This window comes from Medicago sativa, chromosome 4 (genome assembly GCF_051527215.1).
Source record: "Medicago sativa cultivar Bolivia chromosome 4, Bolivia_mono, whole genome shotgun sequence".
Lineage (NCBI taxonomy): Eukaryota > Viridiplantae > Streptophyta > Magnoliopsida > Fabales > Fabaceae > Medicago > Medicago sativa.
In genome coordinates, this window is record NC_140752.1 from 69,099,785 (window position 1) to 69,126,178 (window position 26,394).

The 26,394-nt window shown below is 33.2% G+C and overlaps 4 protein-coding genes, 1 non-coding gene and 3 pseudogenes across 5 annotated transcripts; 5 read left to right on the forward strand and 3 right to left on the reverse strand.

The window, feature by feature from the left end:
* Nucleotides 1-32: 32 nt before the first annotated feature.
* On the reverse strand, nucleotides 33-1,062 carry LOC146931206 (auxin-induced protein 6B-like; annotated as a pseudogene).
* Nucleotides 1,063-6,959: 5,897 nt separating this feature from the next.
* LOC146931207 (auxin-induced protein 6B-like) lies at nucleotides 6,960-7,903 on the reverse strand (annotated as a pseudogene).
* Nucleotides 7,904-7,920: 17 nt separating this feature from the next.
* On the forward strand, nucleotides 7,921-8,485 carry LOC146931208 (auxin-induced protein X10A-like). The gene has a single exon (XM_085702694.1). It carries the CDS (start codon nucleotides 8,065-8,067, stop codon nucleotides 8,323-8,325), a length of 261 nt encoding a protein of 86 aa, XP_085558820.1. The 5' UTR covers nucleotides 7,921-8,064; the 3' UTR covers nucleotides 8,326-8,485.
* Nucleotides 8,486-8,677: 192 nt separating this feature from the next.
* Nucleotides 8,678-8,759, forward strand: TRNAS-GCU (transfer RNA serine (anticodon GCU)). The gene has a single exon. It is a non-coding gene; the product is annotated as a tRNA-Ser (tRNA).
* Nucleotides 8,760-10,257: 1,498 nt separating this feature from the next.
* Nucleotides 10,258-12,135, forward strand: LOC146931210 (uncharacterized; annotated as a pseudogene).
* Nucleotides 12,136-14,253: 2,118 nt separating this feature from the next.
* LOC146931211 (auxin-induced protein X10A-like) lies at nucleotides 14,254-14,795 on the forward strand. The gene has a single exon (XM_085702695.1). It carries the CDS (start codon nucleotides 14,380-14,382, stop codon nucleotides 14,635-14,637), a length of 258 nt encoding a protein of 85 aa, XP_085558821.1. The 5' UTR covers nucleotides 14,254-14,379; the 3' UTR covers nucleotides 14,638-14,795.
* A 1,410-nt stretch (nucleotides 14,796-16,205) lies between these two features.
* Nucleotides 16,206-16,894, reverse strand: LOC146931212 (auxin-induced protein 6B-like). The gene has a single exon (XM_085702687.1). It carries the CDS (start codon nucleotides 16,800-16,802, stop codon nucleotides 16,524-16,526), a length of 279 nt encoding a protein of 92 aa, XP_085558813.1. The 5' UTR covers nucleotides 16,803-16,894; the 3' UTR covers nucleotides 16,206-16,523.
* A 472-nt stretch (nucleotides 16,895-17,366) lies between these two features.
* LOC146931213 (auxin-induced protein 10A5-like) lies at nucleotides 17,367-18,009 on the forward strand. Its single transcript, XM_085702697.1, has one exon. It carries the CDS (start codon nucleotides 17,605-17,607, stop codon nucleotides 17,860-17,862), a length of 258 nt encoding a protein of 85 aa, XP_085558823.1. The 5' UTR covers nucleotides 17,367-17,604; the 3' UTR covers nucleotides 17,863-18,009.
* The last annotated feature ends 8,385 nt before the right edge of the window (nucleotides 18,010-26,394 follow it).

Below are 26,394 nucleotides of genomic sequence, written 5' to 3' on the forward strand. Positions count from 1 at the left end.
CCCTATTTGAGTAGAAAGGCTATGATAGCGCTTCTCAGAAAGTGCTAAGAAACAACTGTTAGAAAAGCTACTTTAATAGCACTAGAATAAGGCTATATTAGCGCTTTTCTGAAAGCGCTATTGACGTGTTGCTGTTTAATAGCGTTTGGAAAGCGCTATTATAGGCTCCTGACCTTTTATAGCGGGGGCTTTCTTAGCGCTTGAGAAGCGCTATTAAGAGCCAAAATGAGTGCTATTTCTCATGAAAAGTCATATATTTAAAAAATGTCTCAACTAATCTAGCGTATATCAATATAAGATTCATAGTCCATTCAAGCGAGAAGTTATGTGTTAGAAGACATCTTCCGTGCAAGGAATTGTGAGGCCACCCCTTGGATGATCATATCCAAATTCTTCTTCAGCTTGACTCAATAAGTCTTGGAGCTATGGCTGGTTCAAGTATGATACAGGAACTACAAACCGCGCCAGTTTCTCTCTAACATACACTGCAACATAGCCCTTTCTCACTTCTACATATTTTGATGTTGCTTGTCTAGCTGTTACCGATCCTCTTAGAATAGAGTTTAAACGGAAACCCATTTTTTGTTATTGTTTGAGAGAAGAACAAATAAAAATTCTCAAATGTAAGAAGGATGTAACTAAATAATTGAGGATGTCAATCACTTGTTCTGTTTTTGAAGGAGAAAGGGAGTAATTTTATTGTTTTTGAAGATCTCTCAAAACCCCACTCCAAGAGAAACGGTTGTTGAAGGGGTTAGAGGATTGAGAGTATAGGGATAAGAATAAGATAGCATGTGGTGTTGTCTTAGAGTGTACCCTACTTTCTTAAACAATGTCCAATACAAAGCTTCCACTTGCTACCAAATGAGATGTGCTCAACTGCAGCCTCATATTTCTTCATGATTTAATTGGTGTACTTCATAATATTGTAAACATGCTTTAGACATGTTTTCTGCATTATGATAATGCTGATGTCCAGCTGGTAAGTGACTATAAGGCCATGGATATCAACAGAAACCATTCTACATGTCTGTGGTTGTATTTCAAGTCTATCAATTATATGATGCTTCTGTTCAAGAATTATGCATTATCTATCTACTACACCATTTGAAGTATTTCCATTCATCTAGAGACAACACCATGTGATCTATATGTTATTATCTAGCAGTGTACGTAGGAGAGAAAATGAAGCGGTTTGTGATTCCTATATCATATTTGAACGAAACCTCATTCCAAGAATTGTTGAGCCAAGCTGAGGAACAATTTGAATATGATCATCCAATGGGTGGTCTCACTATTCCTTGCAGAGAAGAAGTTTTCTTAGATATCACTTCTAGCTTGAATTAGCCCTTTGAAGTTAGCATAGTATTGACGTAGATATTTGACCCATTTTTGTAGTGCTGTAGTTTATCTTTTTAATGTTATCATACTTGATGGTAATGAGTTAATCTCTGAGAAATATATTATCATTATCACTGTCTTTCTCTGCATTTCCCCGTAAATATAAATCTTACAATCAAAACATCTATTTGCTATATGTTCAATTTAGAATCTCTAGACGATATAATAGAAGATTCAGTTATTCAAAATATAAAATTGATTCCCCCATGTTGCAGAAAAATGAAAATTTAAAAGTAGTTATTATGATTTAACGTAATAACAACTCCTTATTAAATCATGGTTTAATCTGCAGAGATGAATGTAATTATTGGATAAGAATTTAGATAAATCATGGTTTGTTAAATCATAATAACAACAACTCCTTAATTTATCAAATTTAGTTTTTTCAATGACAAATTGAGTAAAAAAAGTTACAGTATCATAATTTACTATTTCCTAAACTCTAAAAATTGTTGACCATCCCTATTTAACGAGCGCTAGTCACTGAGGCATTCAAAGAAGGCCGCTGCTGAAACATGAACGTGTGACCTGAGATTGAATTTTATCTATCCATGATCCATACTTGTATGATATATGTATGAGTACTAGTTTTTCCACCCGTGCAACGCACGGGCGAAAAAAGATTTTAATGTGGCGTTAACAAAAGTTTACTATGAACATATCACCAAATTAAAAGCATATAATGCAATTCTTAGACAAATCAAATATGATTGTCATCATGAAAACAAAGATGTCATCCAACGACATATAGTTGAATTTAATTTAAAGCAATTATATAACCTTGGCCAATAATGATTAAATGACTACATAAGTAAAAAGTAACACAAAAAAGTAGTTAACACTTGAAAGCGCACACAAAGATAGTTAATATATAATATAATTCATAAATGACTTAAATGAGTATCTTGTTACACATCAAACTGTTAAATGAGTATATATTTTTTTTTGCTTAAATATGCCTTTAGTCTCTGCACTTTCATCAGATTTTGGCATTGGTACTTGCACTTTTTTTTTTGTTTGGAATTGGTCCCTGCACTTTGTAAAAATATTGGTATTGGTCCCTTTGTAAATTTTCTGGTAAAAAAAACACAAAACTATTGGTATTGGTCCCTGTAAAAATATTGGTATTGGTGCCACGTGGCGTGAAATTATTGGGCCACATGGCACTTCGTTAGTTTTGTTTTGTTTTTTTTTTTTAACAGAAAGTTAACATAGGGACCAATTCCAATATTTTTACAAAGTGTAGGGACCAATGCCAAACAAAAAAAAGTGCAAGGACCAATGCCAAAATCTAATGAAAGTGCAGGGACCAATGACACATTTAAACCTATTTTTTTTAAGAAGCTAAATTAGCCCACCTAAATGAGTATCATGTTACAAATCAAAATACTACACAAAGATAGTTAATATATAAGATAATTCTCAACAATAGATTCAACCTCTCTTGGTGCCTCAAAATGTCATTACAAAAGAAATGAATGAAAAATAATAATGAATATAAATCCAAAATTTTTATAAATAAAATTTATTGTATATATTATTTAAATATATCCAAATACAAATGTCAATAACTATATTGTAACAAAAAAAATATGTTAATAACTACATTATTATATAGCTTTGTTATAAATAGAAACATAAATTAAATATCTATAGCGCACAATGTTTGAGAAATATAAAACTTTGGTCTTAAATCAAATACATATAGCTTCCCGTGTTTGAGTCAAAGTGTTTATAGTTAGTATGAACCATACAACTCTTATTTGGATTACACAAATTGAGAAACATAATTACATAACATTTGGATTTTTATAATGAAAGAAATAGAAGCTAAAATTTCAAATTAAAAATCCATTAAAGTTCAATAACCTTACTGGCATCCCTCGTCCAAATTATTTGGCAGGAAAGAAAAAGAAAACATCTAATGACAATGTAATAAAAATTACCTTGAAATTTAGTCAAGTATTTTGATACGGAATCTTGCCTATATAATTCTAATTGTCTAATTTTTATTGTTCAAATTACAACTCCAAATTTCTCATCCTAAATATTCTAAGAGGGTCTGAAATAAACCTAAAAATGGTCGTGATCCAATACTAATTCAATTCTCATGACAATTATTTCAATCCCCAAACATAATCTTTAATAGAGAAGAAAAAAATTGGTCATATACTCAGAGGGGTGATCATATCCAACTATCCCTTGTCCCTCCCGTCTCAATAACAATACTATTTCACTTAATGTTTTGGGTTAAGCTTGTGTTCCGTTTGAGAAACTCATGTTGTATTGATAGACAAAACCATTTGATCCCATTTCAATTATCTGTTATTAAAATAAAAGGTCAGAATAAGAGTAAACAAAAATAATAGAACTTTATCATGACCTTGCATATGAAATGTTGTGAAACTCATAAACTTAATGGTTTGGGTTAAGCTTGTATCCCGTTTGAGAAACTCATGTTGTATTGATAAACAAATCCATTTGATCCCAATTTACTTATCTGTCATTATAATAATTAAGCGGCAATAAGCAAAATAAGAGAAAACAATTTATTGAGGGACCTGAATTATGACCTTGCATATGAAATGGTTGCAAAAGCTTATCAAAACCTTGATGACGCTAAATAATCAAAGACCAAGTGCACAACTATTCTTGACCCAAATAAGTTTCAAAAAAGATAAAATAATACGAGAATTGTGGCCCTAACAAAAACGGACTTGAAACAAAAGTTTTGAATAATTCTAAGGTTGATACCTACATGATCTTAATAGTTTAATCCTCCACCATTTGCTTTCCATTTACCCTTTGATGCAAAGAAAGAAACTTGAGAGAACACAACTGTCAACAATATATGACATAAAAGTCTATTCAAATCTTATAAGTTGGGTATCATTATCAAATTGAAAGAAGCTACAAATATTAACAATATAAAATGTGGCTATGTATAAATTTTCAAGCCTTGATCAACTGTCATTGAAATGGTAAAACCATAACTAATAGTGGTAATTTATATTCTGTCATATGCTGCATATGAAATTGATCTCAAAGAAATAGTTCTTAATTATTCTAATATGCTTTATCATAAAACAACTTTGAATACTAATAATAACTTCTTTTTAAAAAAATATAAACTACTCGTAATAACTTCATAGTGCTTATAAGAAGCTGATTTTGTCCTTAGCACACTTCACAAACGAAGCTAATATGGTGAAAAAACTCATCCTTTGCCAAAGACAGAAATATTAGGACCAAAAAGAAATTGACAAAAGATAGACTCAAAAGATAATTGACTTCATTGATCAAAAAAGAAATCGACAAATCTAGTCTAATAATCTAATAAATAATTGACCAAAAATTAGCAAACTTCTCAATGTTTTGTATGTATTAAGCATGAAAGCTAATTGACTTCATTGTTGAGTTACTATTATGTAAAACAAAGGATAAAAAAATTAAGTCAAACAAAGGAAGTTATTAAAGCGGCTTATTGGTAATTAAATATATGCAAGTATATCATAATTCCGTTGCATAGTATACTAATCAAAGTTCCAAGGTTGCAGGTATACTTGCTTAGTAATCACAATTAAACTTGGATTTTCAATTGGTAATTGCTCTGCTCTGGTACACTCAGGTAAATGAAATTTATTCAATTGTTGATACAGTATATGCACATTACTAGTGTTAGTCATTGGTTTACTTGGAGCTTAAATTCAACATTGGTGTCATGTTATAATGTCTTCAGTTAAAATCAATGGCTTTTTTTGTCATAACATCTTGCAGGACAAGTACTTGTGAAGAGCATGGAAAGTCCATTTGATTGTATAGTCTTCAGCAACACCTTACAGTTTCCAACTGCACAATTACTATTTACTACCATGCAACATATAATTTAATTTCAAACTGATGAGACATTGCTGTGAGAAAAGCTTTATTCAAATGGCAACATGCCTTGATTCTCAGGTTAAAATATAACCCATTCATGTTACTGCTAGAAAATGTAAAACTTTAAATCAATCAATTCTTTCTTCCCAAATCATATCACATGTCATTTAAAATAATTAAAAAAACAATCGATTCCAATTTTGGATAGAATTTAGAGAATACTGAAAACCGAGGCAAACTATATTTTGATTTATTTGTAGTTTCTTAATCTTTTGGGACATCTATCATGTTGTTTCATAGTAAAAAACAAAGGTTTGTTTGCATTTACTTGTTGCTAAGGTTGATCTTGTATATGGATGTCTCTGAAAATCACAGACAGTCGTGATATATCAAGGGAATTATTTTCGAATTCATATTGAAAAATACATTAAAAATCATGTGACGGTAATTGTTCTTATGCAGCTTTTTTTGAGTTCATTTAGACCATAGACAGAATGTAGATAAAATTTATATATCTGATATCCTAACTAATGTTACCAGGACTTGGAATACATTATAGTAAAAACTACTATTTTATACAAGAGTCATTCCATTCATACATTAACAATACAAACGTACAATTGAGTAAAAATTACTATTGTATAGATCTATTACACTCTTTTTCCTAAAAGGAATATACTAGACACTTCCATGCTACTGTAAATTGTGACAATGCCAAACATTAGAAGGTTATAGAGTAACTGTTCCGCAGTCCCTACAGATAAATATTCAACTGTAAAAACAAAAATTTGCGACTTTTCTATTTTGGAATGTGTGGGAAAAAACTACTAGTGAAAGACTTTGATAAGTCCTACCAGCAGGCCAGTTTGAATCTACATCTAATTACTCATAGGATTTGAAATCATTATTTAAGTTGAAAAAACTTTTATAACTTTAAGGGTGTGTTTGGATGGAAGGTTTAGGAGGGGAATGGAGGGGAGGACTTACTTTTCTTTTTTAAATTACAGATATTATAAAATGATTTTTAGAAAATTGAATTAACAACATGATAAATGATTATATAATATTTCAAAAACACTTAATTTATTTTAAAAAAATATTTTACGTTGTTCGTAATTTAAAATTTAAAAGGGAACCCTCCCTTCCCTTCCCCTCCTAAACCCTCAATCCAAACACACCCTAAAGGTTTTTACCAATGAACTGTGTGACGAAGCTTCAGAAAATAATTGAAGTCTAGGAGTTAATTTCTACTTAGGGGATAAGATTAGTTAAAATAATCCTGTTCAACTTTTCGTTTTTGAGTATTTCTGAAAAACTAACCAAAGGGCGCAAAGGCAATTTCTGAATACATATGACAAGCCTTGTTAATTTGGCTAAATCATCAATAGCTATTGATTTAGTTCAAGAATTTTAGTTAATTAGCTACCTGGAATTAGCAAAACTAGCTTTGTTACATAGAAAGGTTTTTAGACAAATAATAGAAGTAACGGATCAAACCATTTGAGCAGGCTTAAACTCAAAGAATAAACTATATAACTTGTGATGACAGGCTTTATTTTTTAAATAAGCGTAGTTATTCTTCATAAGCAGGCTTACACTTATGGAACTAACTGATAAAATAACTGAGCTCACTGTCCTTAAACAAGAAAAAAGAGGACAGTATATTTTTTAATGTGATATTCAGATGGTAATATTTCTCCATTTCTCATTGAAAATGTCATATATCTACAAGTAAAAAAGATGCCTATTATAAAAAATGTCTAAACAAATCTAGTGTGTCTGTATGCTACAGTGTCAGATTCATAGCTCATTCAAGCGAGAAGTTATGTGTCGAAAGACATCTTCAGTACAATGAATGGTGAGTCCACCCATGGGATGATCATATCCAAATTTTTCTTCCGCTTGATGTAGCAATTCTTGAAACAATGGTTGGTTCAAGTATGATATTGGGAGTTGGGACAACAAACCGCTTCTGTTTCTCTCCAACATACACTGCAACATAACCCTTTGGAACTTCTGCTGATTTTAGTGCTGCTTGGCTAGCTGTGAATGATGCCCGTCGAATAACATTTAAATGGAAACCCATATTTGGTGATTGTTTGAGGGAGAAGAACAAACTCAACAAAGTAAAGATCTCAAAAAATTTAGAAGAATGTAACTAATACTTGAGGATGCCAATGACTTGTGTTTGAAGCCAATTTATAAGTATATTTATAGTTACTGAGATTCTTTGCAAACCTAATTCCAAGCCAAATTATTGTTTGAAAGAGTTAAAGGATAAGATGATATAGCATAAGGTGTTGTCTAAAGATTGTAACCCACTCTTTGAAATTCAACCTCATATTTGTTCATGCATTAACTATCACTCCATACTTGTGTAAACATGTTTCAGACATGTTTTCTTCATTATCAAAGTGCTGATGTCCAGCTTGTATCGACCTAACTACGGATGGACTAATCTGCATTATTTCAAGAGGGTGCATTATCTAGCTACCATGAAATTAATTTGATGTTGACCCATGTGTAAGTCCTCCAAAACAATACCATGTGATCTTTCATATGGACTTGTCTCCCATAGTTTTCATGACTCTCATTCATCTCGTGGCTCTCCTACAAGTTGCCGACTGTGTGTCCTTTCATTCGTCTATATATACGAGCATTTAGGACCAACACAAAACCATTCACGACCAAAAGCATTTGAAATTCAGAAACTTGAGCCTTCTATTTACAAACAAGTCTTTCTTTTTTACACCAAGCTTCTCTTTTCAATACATATATACAACAATGGGTTTTCGTTTACCTAGTATCATCAGATCAAGGGCATCATCTTCAAAAGGTTTGGACGTGCCAAAAGGCTATCTAGCAGTGTACGTGGGAGAGAAAATGAAGCGGTTTCTGATCCCTATATCATATTTGAACAAAATCTCATTCCATGAATTTTTGAGCCAAGCCGAGGAACAATTTGAATATGACCATCCAATGGGCGGTCTAACTATTCCTTGCAGAGAATACATTTTCTTAGATATCACTTCTCGCTTGAATTGAATTAGCTCTTTGAAGATATCATAGGACTGACTTAGTTATTTGACCCATTTTTGTAGCAGTTTAGTTTCTCACTTTCAGAAGATTTAATTGTTTGTTGTTATCATACTTGGTTGTAAAAATGTTCATCTCAATGATAAATTTATTAACATTGTTTTCTCTATATTTCTCCATAATAATGAAAGATTCAGTTATTCAAATATAAAATCAATCCCCCGTTTTGCAAAAAAAAAAAAAAAAATAAAAATAAAGTTAAAAGTAACTATCATGATTTAACAATCATAGATTGAATATATTGCCAAAAAAAAACTACAAAGAAGCACATAATTATTGATAAAGAATGGCCTAGCAACAAGTCGCTTTGGCCGAGTGGTTAAGGCGTGTGCCTGCTAAGTACATGGGGTTTCTCCGCGAGAGTTCGAATCTCTCAGGTGACGAAATGACTAGTTACATTTTTGCTCTCAAAAAAGAAAGACTATAATTTCAATTTTGCTGTAAAAAAAATGTGTAAGTTCAATTTATGAACATGGGACTCACCATATACTCTCTCATGCGACGCAATGACTAGTTACATTTTTGCTCTCAAAAAAGAAAGACTAATTTCAATTTTGCTGTAAAAAAAATGTGTAAGTTCAATTTATGAACATGGGACTCACCATATACTCTCTCAGGCGACGAAATGACTAGTTACATTTTTGCTCTCAAAAAAGAAAGACTAATTTCAATTTTGCTGTAAAAAAAATGTGTAAGTTCAATTTATGAACATGGGACTCACCACATATTTTACCATCTCCTACTTTTTTTCTTTATATAAATCGAGCATCTCACTTGTCGAGTCTAATAAAACCACAGACGACAAAACTCTCCTCAAAATTTTAAAGTTGTTGCATTCACATAGTTCGAAGCCAAAACCTCTATATAGACAAGAAGAAATTTTTGACATCTTATCTACGTACTCATGGTATGTCATCCAATCACTCTTGAATTACATTCTCGCACTTTACTTTTTCCTAACTCTAAAAGCTGTGGAAAATCCCTATTTAATGTGTGCTAGTAACTGAGCCATTCGACAAGGTTGCCACTGAAACATGACTCGTGCTACCACAGGTTGAACTTTTTCTATCTATGATCCATCCTTGGATGATTTACTCAATTATATCAATATCAATATATAAACATATCCTGTTTGATAATTTCGAATTCTATTATTTTCCCTGAATTTTTTGTAATTCTTTTTGTGTATGATTTTTCTATTTTAAACTTAATGAATTTAATTGTAACGATCCATCTATATAGATCTTCAAGTTTTTTATTTACTCCACTTTAAAATATACTGACTTTTCATTATATAGTATGACTTTTCAATGCAAAGTACAAAAAGGCACTACAAAGGAAAATAACTGTGAAGAGCATATGCAAATGACATTAAGAGTTTATAACATATATTCATTGAACATTGGCCTAAAGCCTAAAAAAAATTTAAATCTTTGTCCATAACTATCTCTCTCGAATGCTTTTTCACTTACAAGGGCATTATTTTCAAATTCATCTTGAAAATTACATTAAAAAACACATGACAAAACGGTTATTGTATTTATGCAGCTTGTTTTTGAAAGACTGTTTTGTATGAATGTTCCGAGTTGTAAAAAAATATGAATTTTATGATACTATATAGAGATTGGTACAGTGAGAATTAGTTATCGTGGCGCCCGAAGTCTCTAACTCTATATAGAGATTGATTGATGTGATTATGTAGTTGAGCTTATATATCCTACCTACAAAAATCAGTTACCCTTGAAAACCTCAACAAATCATCATATACCATCTCCTATATATATACTAAAACCATCCCTCTTTTTTCATAACTCTTTGCCACTCACACTTACTTTACAACCAAAGTTCAAATTCAAATCTAAAAACAAGAAAAGAAAACAATTCAGAAGAATGGGTGATTTACAGATTCAACAAGAATCCATGTTGATCCCTCACAAACAGAAACAATCCATGATTATTCCAACATCATCAATGCTTCATCATCACACTCACAACAACTCTGTCAAACGCCGTTCACCATCATCATCATCTGCTCACCAACCATCATCCAAGAAGCATTCTTTTGACGCAAGCAATCTCACCCGTAATGGCTTCTCCTCCATTACACTTCCTTTTAGTCCTCGCAGGAATGCTCTTAGCCGCCGTGTCTCTGATCCATGCACCTTTCCGGATCAATCCATGCCGGTAAAAGGGCCGTCAACTGCTTTGCAGCCTCTGCCTCCGATCAGCAGATGTATATCTGAAGTTATTGATCCTTCTGAGGTTAAAGAAGCAGTTGCTCGTTATTTGAACTCTGCTGAAAAAACCACCCCTGAATCTGATTCAATGGTATGTGTTGAAACTTGTGTTTCTTGCTAAAAAAGTAATCTTTTTTTGATGTGGAATAATGGGTTTTGTTTGTTTTTTGTAGAGGCTTAAAACGATGAAGGATCGGTTAAAAGAAATGAAGAAAGTGTGGGATGAAGTCATGGAAGACGAGGAAGAAGAGCAAGAACAAGAAGAAGAACCCTCTCCTGATGCTGAAGATGAAAAAGATGAAAAAGAACAAGAACAAGAAGAGCACTCTCTTAACTCTTTCGTTGCTGAAGATGAAAAAGTCATATCTTAGGTACATATCTTGAATCTTCAACTGTGATTGACTTTTCTATTGTAATCTTCAATGTGTTTGGTTCTTTAATTGGTACATAAAAGTTATGCTCATAAATTTAAAGTTTTATCTTGTTTTTATGTATATCGTAGTTGCACTTGCTTAATTACGTAGAATCCGGGGGTTATGGGAAGGTGTTGAATTTGATCATAGTTTCATTTGTAATCATAGTTTATGAGCAGCAATTTTAACAACTCAATTATACAAGATCTGGGATTTATGGGAAGGTATTGAATGTACTATAGCCGATATTTTAACAGCAATTTTAGAAATTTTTCTTGTTTCCTTGCTTGTTCATATAATTTCTCCTCTGTAGTTAAGCAATAGTCATATACGTTAATGCTAGTAAGTAGCAAAATTGTCCATCGCAGATCACGGAATAGTCATATACGCTGCTGTACTGTAGCCGATATTTGGTGACATTTTGTACTAAATCGTGTATCTTAGAATAGTGTCTATTCATACCTGCACAATCGTGTAATTGGTTATATTAGAATATCTGCATAAATAATGTAGTAGAATGTAACAAGTAGACTTTCCCTTATCGACATATACATATCTGAAGTAAAAAAATTGTTTGATCAACTGTGTGTTGTGCTTCCCTCCACTGCATTTTTCCTTTGGTTTTTTATTTACCGAATCTAGGTAAGAATAAATACTCTTCCTTTCAAGAATTTTGTGGGCAATATGTTAGAGTTAGAGGCTGCATATTGAAGGGTAAAAATGCTAAATTTTAACACAGGAACATACTGAAGAATGAATTGCGATTGCAGTCGCATTTGTGGTCACGATGTGAACCGTTACATTGTGGGGAAATGCGGCTGATGTGACTAAAATTGTGTTTGTGACGCCCTTGTAGAGACCTCAAAATCCTCGAAAAAGCGGCTGCAATTGCGATGTAGTTATGGCGACAACAAGTTAAAACTATATACATGACTTTCAGATTAATAGTTTTTAAGCTGAACAATTGATTTTTGTTTTTGTAGGATGAATTGGGAAATGATTATGAAGAAGCTGTTAGTGTGGAATGGGTTGATAAGTGCTTAAGCCTTACTTTCAAGTGTCCATGTGACAAGGGATATGAGGTTCTAATCTGTGCAAACAATTGTTAGAAAGAAACCAGATAGAACTAGGAACTGACCAGTTCATCGGCTGGTTTGACTCCGATTATCTTGCAGTCTGGTTTAACCGTTAAACTACGGATGAACCAAGATTGATATGGTCGATTTTTAATTTATAAAAATGGATTCTCATTTATGTCAATAATGAAATTCTTATTCACAGATTTTGGGTTTGCGACGTTATTATTGACACAGCTTACTACCTTAGCAAGTACAAAACCTAAATTTACATGTGTCACCATAAAACCTTCGCAAAACATGCTAAGATGAGCTACAAAGAAACAAGAACAACAAGCCCTTACCAACAGAAAAAAAAATGCTATATTGCATTCAATTCAATTCTTTGCTAAATGAATTCTTCCTGCATATACAGAAACAAGTAAGTCTGAAAAAAGAGACACAAGCAAATAAGTCTGAGTGGGAGAGGAAATAAGCAAAGTGAAACAATGAAAAGTGAGATAATTCAGTTTCACAACTAGCCTGATGTATCTGTCTGGATCAGGATATCACTCTACCTGATTTTGTAAAAGCTTGACAATATGGTCTATAGGAGTATCAACTAGTTTACAATCGAGCATCCATGTTTCTTCCAAGATATCAAGAACATATCTTCTCTAAGAAATAGCAGTAGCTTCATATGTTTGTGCTACTTCATTCCCAAAAAAATAACGCAATTGGCTTAAATAATTGGTTTGAAAGTGGTTGAATAAATGATGTTTTATATTTTTAATGTCTTCTTAATCATTATCGGTAATAAAAATATCATCCACATATACCACTAGATAAATGACTTTGTTTGAAGATGAATGTCTAAATAATACAGAATGATCAGCTTCACAATGAATCATGCCAAATTATTGAATTTTCAAAATTAATCCATCAAGACGACTCCGTGACTATGGAGGTCTGTGAATAGAGATAGATGTTTCAATTAGAGGAATATGCACCACATGATTACTAACACCTGTTTTAGAATCTGATGTACCTGGTGTCACAAAGAAAGTTGTATCATCTGTCGAGACATAAAAATGACGTTTAACTGGACAATAACACTGATACCCCTTTTGAACTCTAGAATATCCCAGAAACACACATAGCTCGTGGTGGATCCAAACACTCAAGAAGAACAAAACACAGGGGACCCTTAGAAAACAAGAGAGAACGTGGAATCTCATTATCCTATACCGAGGATAGATGCGCTTGATCAAATAAGATTTTGTGAGAACATCACCTCAAAGCTTTCAAAGTGCATGAGCATTGATCAATAAGGTACGAATAGATGACGATGTTTCCACTTAGCGACACCATTTTGTTGTGGTGTGTGGGGACAACTACACTGGTGTGTGATGCCGTGTAACTAACACTTAGAACAACAGGTTATCGGAAGCCCATTTTATGTGCGTATTTGGGAAAAGAAGAACATAGCAAAGATATAAAAATATTTAGAAGGATGTAGCTAACACTTGATGAAACCAATGACTTGTTTATAAAGGCAATTGCAAATATATTTATAGTCATTGATTTTCTCTGAAATTTCGATTCGAAGCTAAATTATTATTTGAAAGAGATAAACCTTCGGGAGCATAAGATAATATAGCATGTGGTGTTGTCTTAAGATTGTACCCCACCTTCTCAAACAATGGCTAATACAAAGCATCCACTTGCAACCAATTGAGACTTTAGCAAGTGCAGAGCAGCCTCATATCTGTTCATGCATTGATTACTACTTCATAATTGTGAAAACATGCTTAGACATGTTATTTTTATTATGATAGTGTTGATGTCCAGATGCTAAACAATACAAGGAAATAGATAACAATAGATCAACATAAACCACTCTACATGTTTGTCGTTATACTTTCAATTTGATTAATTATATGGTTGGCCTCTGCTCAGCAACAACAAGGTGGGACTTGCATTATTTATCTACCAGAACATTTGATGTTGATCCTTGAGAAAATCCTCCAAATTCTGAAGAAAACACCATGTGACGTTTCATATGCTCTTGTCTGAACATAACTCTAATCCTATGGACTTCCTTCACCTATCATTATAGTTGCCGACGGTTTGTTAAGTATCCTTTCATCTATATATATATATATATTCATGGCTGCAAGCCTTTAGCACCAACACAAATCATTCACATTCCAACTCATTTGAAGTTCAAAAACTTGAGTCTTTTCTATATACAAGTCTGTCTAGACCAATCTCTTCTTTTCAACACATACAACAACAATGGGTTTTCGTTTACCTAGTATCATCAAAAGGTCATCATCTTCAAAATCTGTGGGTGTTCCAAAGGGTTATCTAGCTGTGTACGTAGGAGAGGAGATGAAGAGATTTGTGATCCCTATATCATATTTGAAGCAAAAATCATTCCAAGAATTGCTGAGCCAAAGTGAGGAACAATTTGAATATGATCATCCAATGGGTGGTCTCACTATTCCTTGCAGAGAAGAAGTTTTCTTAGACATCACTTCTAGCTTAAATTGAAGTATCTCTCTGAAGATATTAGAAGATTGACATAGATGTTTGACCAATTTTTGTAGCAAATTAGTTTCTTACCTTCAAAAGATTTTCACTTTTGTTGTTATTATACTTCGATGTAAATCGTTCATCTGAATGAGAAATTTTTACACACTATTACATTATTTCTCTATTCATTCCAATTAATTATCAATACGAAAATAGATTGCTAAATGTTCAGTTTATAATCTCTCTTATAAAATGAAAAATTCATTTACTTCATATATAAAATCGAATCGCCCGTGTTGCAAAAAAAAAAAAAAAAATAGAAACTTATATAATATAGTTTCTCATAAATTAAGTATATGTTGCGAAAAGAATCTTCAAGAAAAACACTGAATCTAACTATATTGATTATTTGTAGTTTTCTTTTGAGTCATAGATCCTGTTGTTGTTTGGCAAAAAAAGAAATAGTTTATTTGCGTTTACTTGTTGGCCAAGTTGAGCTTGTGCGTGCATGTCACCTACAATTTTAGACAGTTTCCAATTATCTAGATTATCTAGTTTTTCTAATTATTTTGAAGGAGAAAAATTTCAAAACTCCTAACTTACACTTTGTTTTTATATCAAATGTATATTTGTTGAGTAAATATCATCGATCAGCCAAAAAAGTATATATCCTATAAGGAATACACGAGGTACTTCCATGCCAAACATTAGAATTTTATAGAGTTCCTGTTCCCTACAGAAATATTCATCTTTTTTTTGATGAATCCAAAAAATGCAATAGAAGAATAAAGGGAAAAGTACAGTATTGGGGGGACTAAGCAAATACCCAATTAAACAGTAAAGACCATAAATAAAGCATTGCCACTTCATAAGGAGGAATGAGAAGAACTACCCAAAAGATAAAAAGAAAAACACACCCTGCTAATAAGATTGTGATTTTTCCTGACTAGATGAGTGATTTTTTGTGACTAAAAAGAAAAACAACAAAAGATTGTGATTTTTTGTTTTGAGAAAACTAGATGAGAAAACTTAAGAGCCAAAAGATCTAGCAGGGCAATTTGAAATTAGAAATTTAGCTTGTAAATTTAAAGGTGTTTACTAATAAACCAAGTGGGAGAGCTTCTGAATAATAGTGTAGGTGCTAATTTTTACTTAGAAGATAAGACAATAGTTAAAATCATCATGTTCAATTTTTTATTTTTTTTAATATATGTGAAATATTTAACCAAACTATACCTCTTAATATATAATCATCAACGGAAGAAAAGCCATTTTTTGAAAACAAAGGCCAAACCTAATTGATTTCAAGACTTTTAGTTATTTACCTGGAATATAATTAGCAAAACAGGTATTGTTGCATAGAAAGGTTTAGCTGAATTTTACAGAAATAAAAATAACAGATTGTCTTTTTTCAACAGGCTTAAAGAACTAACTATAACTTGTGGTAGGCTGTATTTTTTAAATCAGCAAAATTATTTATTCTTAATAAGCAGGCTTATATTTAAATAACTAATTATAGTTAGTGAAAGTTGTAACTGATAAAGTAAACGAGCTAAATCATTAAACAGTAAACAAGAGAACATAAATTTTTGAATTTGATATTCAGATGGTAATATTTCTCCATTTCTCATGAAAAGTGTCATATATTTACAACTTCACAAGTCAAAAAAATGCCTATTTAAAAAATGTCTCAACTAATCTAGCTTATGTGAGTATGTTACAATGTACGATTCATAGCCCATTCAAGCAAGAAGTTATATGTTGGAAGACATCTTCGGAGCATGGAATGGTGAGGCCACCCATTGGATGATCATATCCGAACTCTTCCTCAGATTGACTCAACAAATCTTGAAACAATGGTTGGTTCAAGTCTGTAAACTATGTCAGTCTCTTGTAGTTGAAGTTTACACCCCATTAAAGCGAGAAGTTACGTGTTGGAAGACATCTTCGGAGCAAGGAATGGTGAGGCCACCCATTGGATGATCATATCCAAACTCTTCCTCAGCCTGATTCAACAAGTCTTGAAATGAAGGTTGGTTTAAGTATGACACAGGAACTACAAACCGCATCAGTTTCTCTCCAACATACACTGCAACATAGCCTTTTCTCACTTCTACAGATTTTGATTTTGCTTGACTAGAATGTACTGAACCCTTTAGAATAGTGTGTAAACGGAAACCCATTTTTTGTTATTGTTCGAAAGAACAGAGAAAAATCTCAAATGTAAGAAGGAAGTAACTCAATATTTGATGATGCAATGAGTTGTGCTGTTAGTGAAGGATATGGCAAGTGTATTTATAGATTTTGAAGTTCTCTCAATACCAAATTCCAAGAAAAACCATTATTGAAGGGTTGAAGGATAGAGAGCATAGGGATAAGGTAGCATGTGGTGTTGTCTTAGAGTGTACCCTACCAATGTCCAATACAAAGCTTCCACTTGCTACCAAATGAGATGTGCTCAACTGCAACCTCATAATTGTTCATAATTGGTGTACTTCATAATTTTTTAGACATGCTTTAGACATGTTTTCTGCATTATAATAATGCTGATGTACAACTGGTAAGTGACTGTAAGGACATGGATGGCAATAGATCAACAGAAACCATTCTACATGTCTGTGGTTGTACTTTCAAATCTATCAATTATATGACGCTACTGCTCAAGAATTATGCATTATCTATCTACTACAACACTTGAAGTCTCTATTTGTCAAAAAAAAAAAAAAAAAACACTTGAAGTCTCTAAGACAACGCTATGTGATATTTCATATGCTCTTGTCTGGCCATGACTAAATTCTCATGACCCTCCTTCATTGATCATTGTAGTTACCGACTGTTTGTTACATATCCTTTCATCTATATATATTTATGGCTGCAAAAGCAACTAGGACAAACAAAAAACCATTCACATCCTAAAGCATTTGAATCTTCTATATACAACTCTTTCTTTTTTATACCAATCCATTCTTTTTAACACATACAACAATGGGATTCCGTTTACCTAGTATCATCAGAAGGACATCATCTTCAAAAGTTGTGGATGTTCCAAAGGGATATCTAGCAGTGTACGTCGGAGAGAAAATGAAGCGGTTTGTGATTCCTGTATCATATTTGAACCAAACCTCATTCCAAGAATTGTTTAGCCAAGCTGATGAACAATTTGAATACGACCCTTCAATGGGTGGTCTCACTATTCCTTGCAGAGAAGAAATTTTCTTAGATATCACTTCTCGCTTGAATTGAATTCGCTATTTGAAGATAGCATACTATTGACGTAGATATTTGACCCATTTTTGTAGTAGTATAGTTTCTCTCCTTCAAAAGAGTTTCTCTTTTATTAACATACTTGATTGTAAAAAGTACATCTCAATTAGAAATTTATTAACATTATTATTGTGTTTTTCTGTATTTCCCCTTAATTATAAATCTGAAAATCAAAACATCTATTTGCTATATGTTTAATTTAGAATCTCTAGACAATATAATAAGAATAGTTATCATTATTCAGTTTTGCAAATTTTAAAATTGATTCCCCATGTTGCAGAAAAATGGAAATTTAAGAATAGTTATCATTATTTATCGATCGCAAATGAAGATCTTTGGACATGTTTGTTATTATCTCATGTAGATTGATATGCTTTGCTGGCCTTTTCTCAAGGAGGTGAAGCCTGTATTATCTACTAAAACATATTTGATAATCAACCTTGAGAAAGTCGCTAAGACAACACCATATGCTTCACAGGCGTTATCAAAGTCACATGAGTAGCACACAATGTTGGAACAAAATATGTTTAACAATGAACCTTAAAGAGTTTTGATGATAACAAGGTATTAAAAATTGTAAATTGGACTAGCTAATATTTGTTCAAGTGTACAGGACCACAGTTAAAAAGTTACATCTTTAATTGGTTCTGAATGAGCAAATAAAGAGCAAAAGAAAATGAAGCTTAGATGATTCTGAAGGCAATACGCTCCTGAAAGTAAAAGCGCTTCTGAAGTCAAGCTGCTCCTGAAGAAATAGCGCTCCTGAAGTAAAGCTGCTCCTGAAGAATAGTGCTCCTGAAGACAAGAGGTCCAGAAGCCACATCATCAGAAGCTGCCTCATCAGAAGTCATTTCACCAGAAGCTGAAGATCAACTGGATTTGCAAAAGACTCAAAGATTGAAGAATCTACATTGCAAAAGCTGTCTATTGGATTCGAAAACACAGCAGAAAATTAGTGGAACATTGCAACGGTCATCTCAAAGGTGTTTGAAGGCATGTGCTTGCAATTTGGACGAAAGCGTTGACATTGTACTTTGTACGAATTGTACAACCACGTTTTCCACTACTCTGTTTTGTGTCCACGCTACAAGACAAGAAAACAGCTCCAGAATACGGCTTCGCCTGCATAGATGTTCCTTTGGATAAGGAATGGATTTCAAATTGGTTCTTCATAGGACAACAACCAAATCAGGCAAAATATCATTGGTGAAAGATCAAGCTTCAACAACGACTCTTTGGTGCGCTAGCAATTTCACAACGTCTCTTTCACACCTCTATATAAAGGAGTGAAGACCTAGAGATCTGGTAATGCAAGAACGCTGAACGAAAGACTCACAACCTTTTTTCAAGTGCCAAACCTCTGCTGAAATTGTTCTGCATTCACTTAGAATTTCTGTGTCTTAAAGTCATATCTTAGAAATTCTTAAGTCCATTGAGTCTGTATCTGATTTGTATTGTGAGCACCTCTGATTGTATATCAAGTGTTCAACCTTAAACAATTTTCTGTGTAATTTTGTTTAGTTAGGAAGTCTCTTGCAATTGTGCTTGAGCAGGAAGTCTCTTGATTGTGTTCTTGAGCAAAGGAAGTCTCTAGCTTGTGTGCTTGAGCAAAGGAAGTCTCTTGCTTGTGTGCTTGAGCAATTGTAATCAGATATTACTCTTAGTGAAATCTCCTTGGAAGTGCAAGGGGGACTGGACTACTTCCGGATTGTGGAAGGAACCAGTATAATTGCTTTGTGTCGTTCTTCTTCTCTCTCTCTGTTTTATTCCGCTGCATTTAGATTCTGATTATCACTTCAGAAGCTGTCTCGCTTAGCCTCTGATCAGTGTGTTCAGTTTTTAGGAGAAACGAAGAATTTTTCTAAAACACAATTCAACCCTCCTTCTTGTGTTTTTCTCACCTTCAATTGGTATCTAGAGCCTTGGTCTGTTGTGTAACACTTAACCGTGCAATAGTCAAAGATCTGAGAAAAACATGTCTATTCCTCCTCCTACTGGTTCTGGTGATACTAGCTATAAAAATGTCTCACATGATTATAGTGATAGTAAGAAAACCAGTGTTGGAAAAGTTCCAAAGTTCAATGGAGATGCTGAAGAGTTCTCTTGGTGGAAGACCAACTTTTACAGTTACATCATGAGCCTAGATGAAGAATTATGGGATATTCTGGAAGATGGTGTTGGTGATTTAGTCCTTGATGAAGAAGGAGCTGCTGTGGATAGAAAGAAACATACTCCAGAACTGAGGAAACTATACAAGAAGCATCATATTATCAGAGGAGCCCTTGTCACTGCCATACCCAAAGCAGAATACATGAAGATGAGTGACAAATCCACTGCTAAAGCTATGTTTGCTTCTCTCTGTTCAAATTATGAAGGGAGCAAGAAGGTCAAAGAAGCAAAGGCTCTCCTGCTTGTACATCAGTATGAGTTATTCAAGATGAAGGATGATGAAACTATTGAGGAGATGTACTCAAGGTTTCAAACCTTAGTTTCTGGGCTACAGATTCTAAAGAAGAGCTATGTTGCTTCTGATCATGTAAGCAAGATACTCAGAAGCTTACCTGCCAGATGGAGACCAAAAGTGACTGCCATTGAGGAAGCTAAAGATTTAAACACTTTAAGTGTCGAAGATCTTGTTAGTTCTCACAAAGTTCATGAGTTAAGTCTTAATGAACATGAGTCTACTAAGAAGAGTAAATCAATAGCTCTTCCATCCAAAGGCAAGTCATCAAAAGCTCTCAAAGTGGTTGAATCTGAAGAGGAAGAACAGTCAAGTTCAGATTCTGAACCAGATGCTGCTGAAATGGCCATGCTCTCAAACAGACTTCAATATCTGGCCAAGAAGAAAAGAAAGTTTCTCGCCAAAAGGGGTAACTCCAGAAGCTCAAGGAAAGAAGATCAGAAGGGATGCTTCAACTATAAGAAGCCGGGACACTTCATTGCTGAATGCCCTGATCTTCAAAGAGAAAAGTCAAAGGACAAGTCAAAGAGGTCTACATTCAAACCAAGCAAATTCAAGAAGCAGATTAAGCAGAGTTTAATGGCAACCTGGGATGATTTGGGTAGTGAATCTGGATCTGATAAAGAGGAAGCTGATAAAGATGCAAAGGTAGCTGTTGGGTTGGTAGCAACAGCAACTTCAGAAGCTGGATCAGATTCAGACTCAGAAGATGAAAACGAGGTATATTCCAAAATTCCCAGAGTTGAACTTGTTGAGTCACTTAAAGAACTTCTTACACATTTTGAAGTAAGAACCAATGAGTTGAAGGATTTAAAAGAAAAATATGCTGATTTGGTACAACAGCAAAAATCAACTCTATTGGATCTGAAAGCTTCTGAACAAGGACTTAGGGGCTTTGACTTCATGTGTAAAACATATGAAGATCAGCTCAGGTTCTTATGTCAGAAGCTACAAGAAAAGTGTAATGAAAAACCTTTAAGTAATCATGAAATTGCTCTTGAAGATTTTATTATATCTGGCATTGACAGAAGCAGAGTAGCTTAGAGGAATTGGTTTTCCAGAAGTGAAACTTGAGAAAACCAATCTAAAGTCTTGTTGTGAATGCATCAAGGAAGGTCTGAAAACATTCTTTGTACCAGAAGGGGCTGAGTTGGAAACTGTTGTTCAATCAGAACCTGAAGCTTCTAGTTCTAAGGCTAAGATTACTTCAAAGCCAAAGAACTCTAAGTCAAAGGCTATGATCAAATCTGATTCCAAGATTTCAAAGGTTAGGATCCTGAAAAGATCAGAACCTATTCCTCAGAGTCTGGTGAAACCAAAATCTGGGGTTCTGAAGTCTAAATTTCAGAAGAAGTCAGTTACTGCTTCTGAAGTACCAAAACCTAAGGTGATGGTTAATCAGAAGCAACCCAACTCACAGCACAAGGTACAAGAAGTGAAGAGTAAAGCCTTAAGTACTAACCTTCCAGGACCCATAGGACAATGGGTACCTAATGAAGGAAAATCGAAAGATATCATACACAGCGGAAGAAGAAGAAGAAGAAGAATTTCGATTTTCTTTCCTTGGATCATTACGAAATTCAAACATGAATCAGTGATTCGATTGTTACCTTGAACTGTGGAATCTGAAAGCTAGAACTGGAAACTGGAATCTCGATCACAGCCAAGCAAGCAACAAGCAGCAAAGCCTCTAGCAAGTCCACACGAACAGTGCTCCTCCAAAACTCGGTGCTAGCCAATGAATTGGAAGTGCAGAGAAGAAAGGGGTTGCTTCAAAACGTGTAACCAAAAACTTCAGCACCAGAGTTCTATTTATAGAACTTCTAGTGTGCTCTGCAAGTCATAAGTCACTATTGGGCTTCAGTAAGCCCAACAACGAGTTTAGTAATTTTGCTAACTAATTAGCGTTATTTACTAAACGCACCCCTTATATAAGTCATACTTATATATTTCTCTTTTGACTGTTCTTTGTGTGTGACCCTATAGGTTCTAGTCACGTTGGCAATAATATTAAATCTAATATTTAATATTATAAACAATGAGCGGTATCTAGCAACACATCATTGCTACCCAAGTGACAAGAATGTCAAGTGATCTGACGAAACCTTTCCATGATAATACTCATGTGTACAATTACTCCTTTGTCTCGATATCTTTATTGATCCCAAGGCATAGATATTGTCACCCTTGTATAGATCAATATTTATATTTCTTGATTCCGAAATATACTGAATAACGAATAAGTCCAATATCTTATATTGACTTAGTTCGGCATGGCCATGCAGTTTTACAGTCATATTTCATCAAGAGGCCTAAGATATATCTCCTGTTATGAAGGAGGGACAAATCCCATCTAGGACACTCATGTCCCTCAGCATGATTCATCAAGTACCCATCAACCAACGTTATGGTTATCCTTTTACAGACAACGTTAGAATGGCAACAAAGCACTTGAGTCCACATCTAGGGATCATAGTGGTTTCAGGTCTAAGAGCAATATACATTATTATCATTGTGAGAATATCTTATGACATTTTCATAACATACTATGTAGTATTCTCACGGTGGGTCAATCCAATATAAATATTACTCCTAATATTTATACCTATGTATAGACTTAATATCTCAATATCAATGACCCATGAGATGCGGTCATCAGTCTACATACATAATAGTCTTTATGCTTTATTATTATCCCAATTCATATTAAAGCTTGATTATGGATATGTTTAAGAATAACGTTCTTTACGTAATGTAATCTCATGATTAAGTCACACTTAATATTCCATTACATGAACTATCTATTCTAGGGACTTTATTATTTTGAAACATAACAAAATCAATAAAGAAATGCCTTATTATTATATATATTCACAATATATATTTATATCAATATCATGATACAAAGCCAAACCCAATCAATATTGATTGGATATTAGGGCTTACTCCAACAATCTCCCACTAGCACTAAAAGCCAATCAAATATTAACTCAATATATATTGATCAAGTGTTAGCATCAAGCACACCCTGGGCATGATACTACTCTAGTAGATAAGGAACTCTTTCCTATGTTGGTAGGTTACACTTCTTTCAATTTCCACTTTCGATCTTCCATCGAAAAGAAATTGAAGTGTCAAAGTATACATTTGGATTATTGGTGAGATCAAGTATTCATTTCTCGCAAGATTAAACCAATTTCACCTCAGACGGGATCAATGGAATCCACAACGCAAGAGACACATGGTTTCGCTCAGTTATGAGCTAAACAATCCAAATCATATATATTTGACATCTGTAATAGAAACAACAACTATTTGAAGCTTGTACTTTTACAAATTTCATAGTTGATATCCAAGCATAGCATTTATTCCAAATTGCGATTTGGATATACTGTACACCGATATTAAGGTCAGCATCATTGTAACTTCTTTACAATGTTCCTTTAATCCGTGTTCAAGAAACAATCCTTAGTCCTTTAAGACATCCATGGATATTCTTGAAAGTATTCTAGTGTCGAACACTACAATCAATTTTGGTACATATTCAAAAAAAAATTTCTAACCATGTCTCACATGTGTAGATAAATTGTTTTGGTGACTTGTATGTCATCCACATACTCCACCAAACTAATATCAATGCTCCCACTATTCTCCTTGTGTGCATAAGATTTTTATTAATCAAAGTTTTTCATAAAACTTCACTAATAAAACAAATAATTCAACTTCAAGAAGCTTGCTCCAATTCATACATGAATTTTGTAATATATATACCTTTCTAGCATTCTTTGGATTAACGAAACCCTACATATATGTCAAATACATATACAAGGTCATTCTAATTAAAGAATGCAACATCGTTGTCCATCTCCTAGAATTTGCATTATACAATAATGACAAGTGGGATCGTTAGATTTAAGCATTATGATGATGTAATAGTTTCGTCATGATTTGCATCACGAGTTGCATGAAACCTTCTACAATCAATCACATCTTAAATGTATTCATAATACCATCCATTTCAGCTTTCTACAAGAAAACTCACATTCATCTCATGAGTCATACTCATTTGGATGATTTAACCAATATCCATATATGGTTTGTGTACATGGATTCTTTATAAGATCCCATGGCATTTAGCCATTTCTCAAAGTTCAAGCCATTTACGACCTTCTAGTAAGTTTGGGGCTCATCTACCATGAAAATCATAACACCTTGTTGAGCCATGACAAAATCATGTTACTCATTGTAGTGATATGACATATCAAACTCATCTAGATCTTGTGCTACTCGAACTGGTGATTTAACAACAACCCTTTGTTGAATTAGTTCATGTTCCATTCTTAAAGAGATGTGTATTTTGTGTTACTTGACTTAATTCAAGTTCTACATCACTCCCACTGGCTCCTGTAGAGACATACTCCTTGAAAAGGAATACTCCAGTTCTAGCGACAAACAAATTTTGTCAAAGAAGAAGATGTAAAAATAATATCCTTTAGTTTCCTAAGGATAGTTACACAATTATACATTCATTAAATTCGAATTTTAGTTTATCTAATAAACCATATAACCTGAAATTATCATAAAGTCAAAACTAGGTACTCTTACCTCCATATCTAATATGGTGTCTTTATGATTACTTAATTAGAACTAGTTGTGGGTGAAGAATAACTGTAATTTAATTAATTTCAAGAGTTTTTGAGCTATAATCTAACTATTTTAGATCAAGTCATGTCAAACATGAAACGATAATTATACTCATTAATCAAGCATTTACAATCACGACTTACTCGTATAGTCTTTATACTTTTCAAACTTATTCCTTTTACTTCATTGTTAAAATCTTTGAACAATTTCAAAGTCTTCTTGAATCGTGTCAAATACACTTTTCTTCTCTACTAAATGATTTAGTAATGTTAGATGAAGTAATAGAAACAATATCTAGCAAATATGTTTAGTTCTCCATATACATCTCATATGTATATAAACTCAAATAAATTACGTGCCCTTTCACCTTTGTTGGTGACCGGTGTACTAATCTATTTTTGAAAAGTGGGGCTCACATCCTTCAAATGATATAAAATCAAATGAGTCCAATAGTCCATATCCATGGATTTTGGAAATGTGAATCACACTTGTTTGTACTAAACGTTGATGCCAATAATCTACAAAAGGTTCAAATCTCATTTGATCCTCTTTTCACATAAGTTATAGACCAGCTTATCAAGATCATGGAACTCAATTCCATTACTTGATTAACACACTTGTATAGAAATCATTATTTGGATAATAGGACAACATTTGTCTTTTTATTCAACTACACAATCATTCTCTTGTCAATGCAAGATATATGATTTGATGCTTCTATTTTATATGGAATTTAATAACAATTATTTGGTTCCATATCAAGTTAAATTTAAGTCCAAGCATTAGCTCCTATGTCAATAAAACAATTTGTTTCATTCTAGACGTAAGTGGACTTCACTTATAGTTAATCTCCCGCTTCTTTAGAACTCTCTATATTTCAACAAATATGAGACTAATCATCAAATATCATATACTTATGATGCAGAAGTAGAAATTTAACTTTCTATAACTATATGGGTAGATAAGAAGTCTTACTTCTATCTTATATTTTGACCCTTTCAAAACTACGAGCAATTTTTGTTTTTCAACTTTTGAAATAATTGCTTCCCCTTTTTGCAACCGTGTTTAACCTTTCAAAGGTAGAAAAACAGAATTTGAATTTTATTCTTATCCATGTACATCTACTTGATAGGCTTAAACTATTCATCTTATAACATTGAGGTTGAATGATCATATCATTCTCCATCGTCGTTACCACTATGAGATATCCTATATCTACTCATTTGACCCAATGCTTCTGATAAGCGTTGTTTTTCAAATATAGACATAGAAAGTTGCTAGGAAATAACTGCTCGAGAATATACAGTTTTTCTCATTCTTAAGAACAATTCTTAAATTTTGTACCAATTCAGAAACTCTTTTCTGAAAATTTTGTTCTTCATAAGAACTTTTAACAGTATAATAAA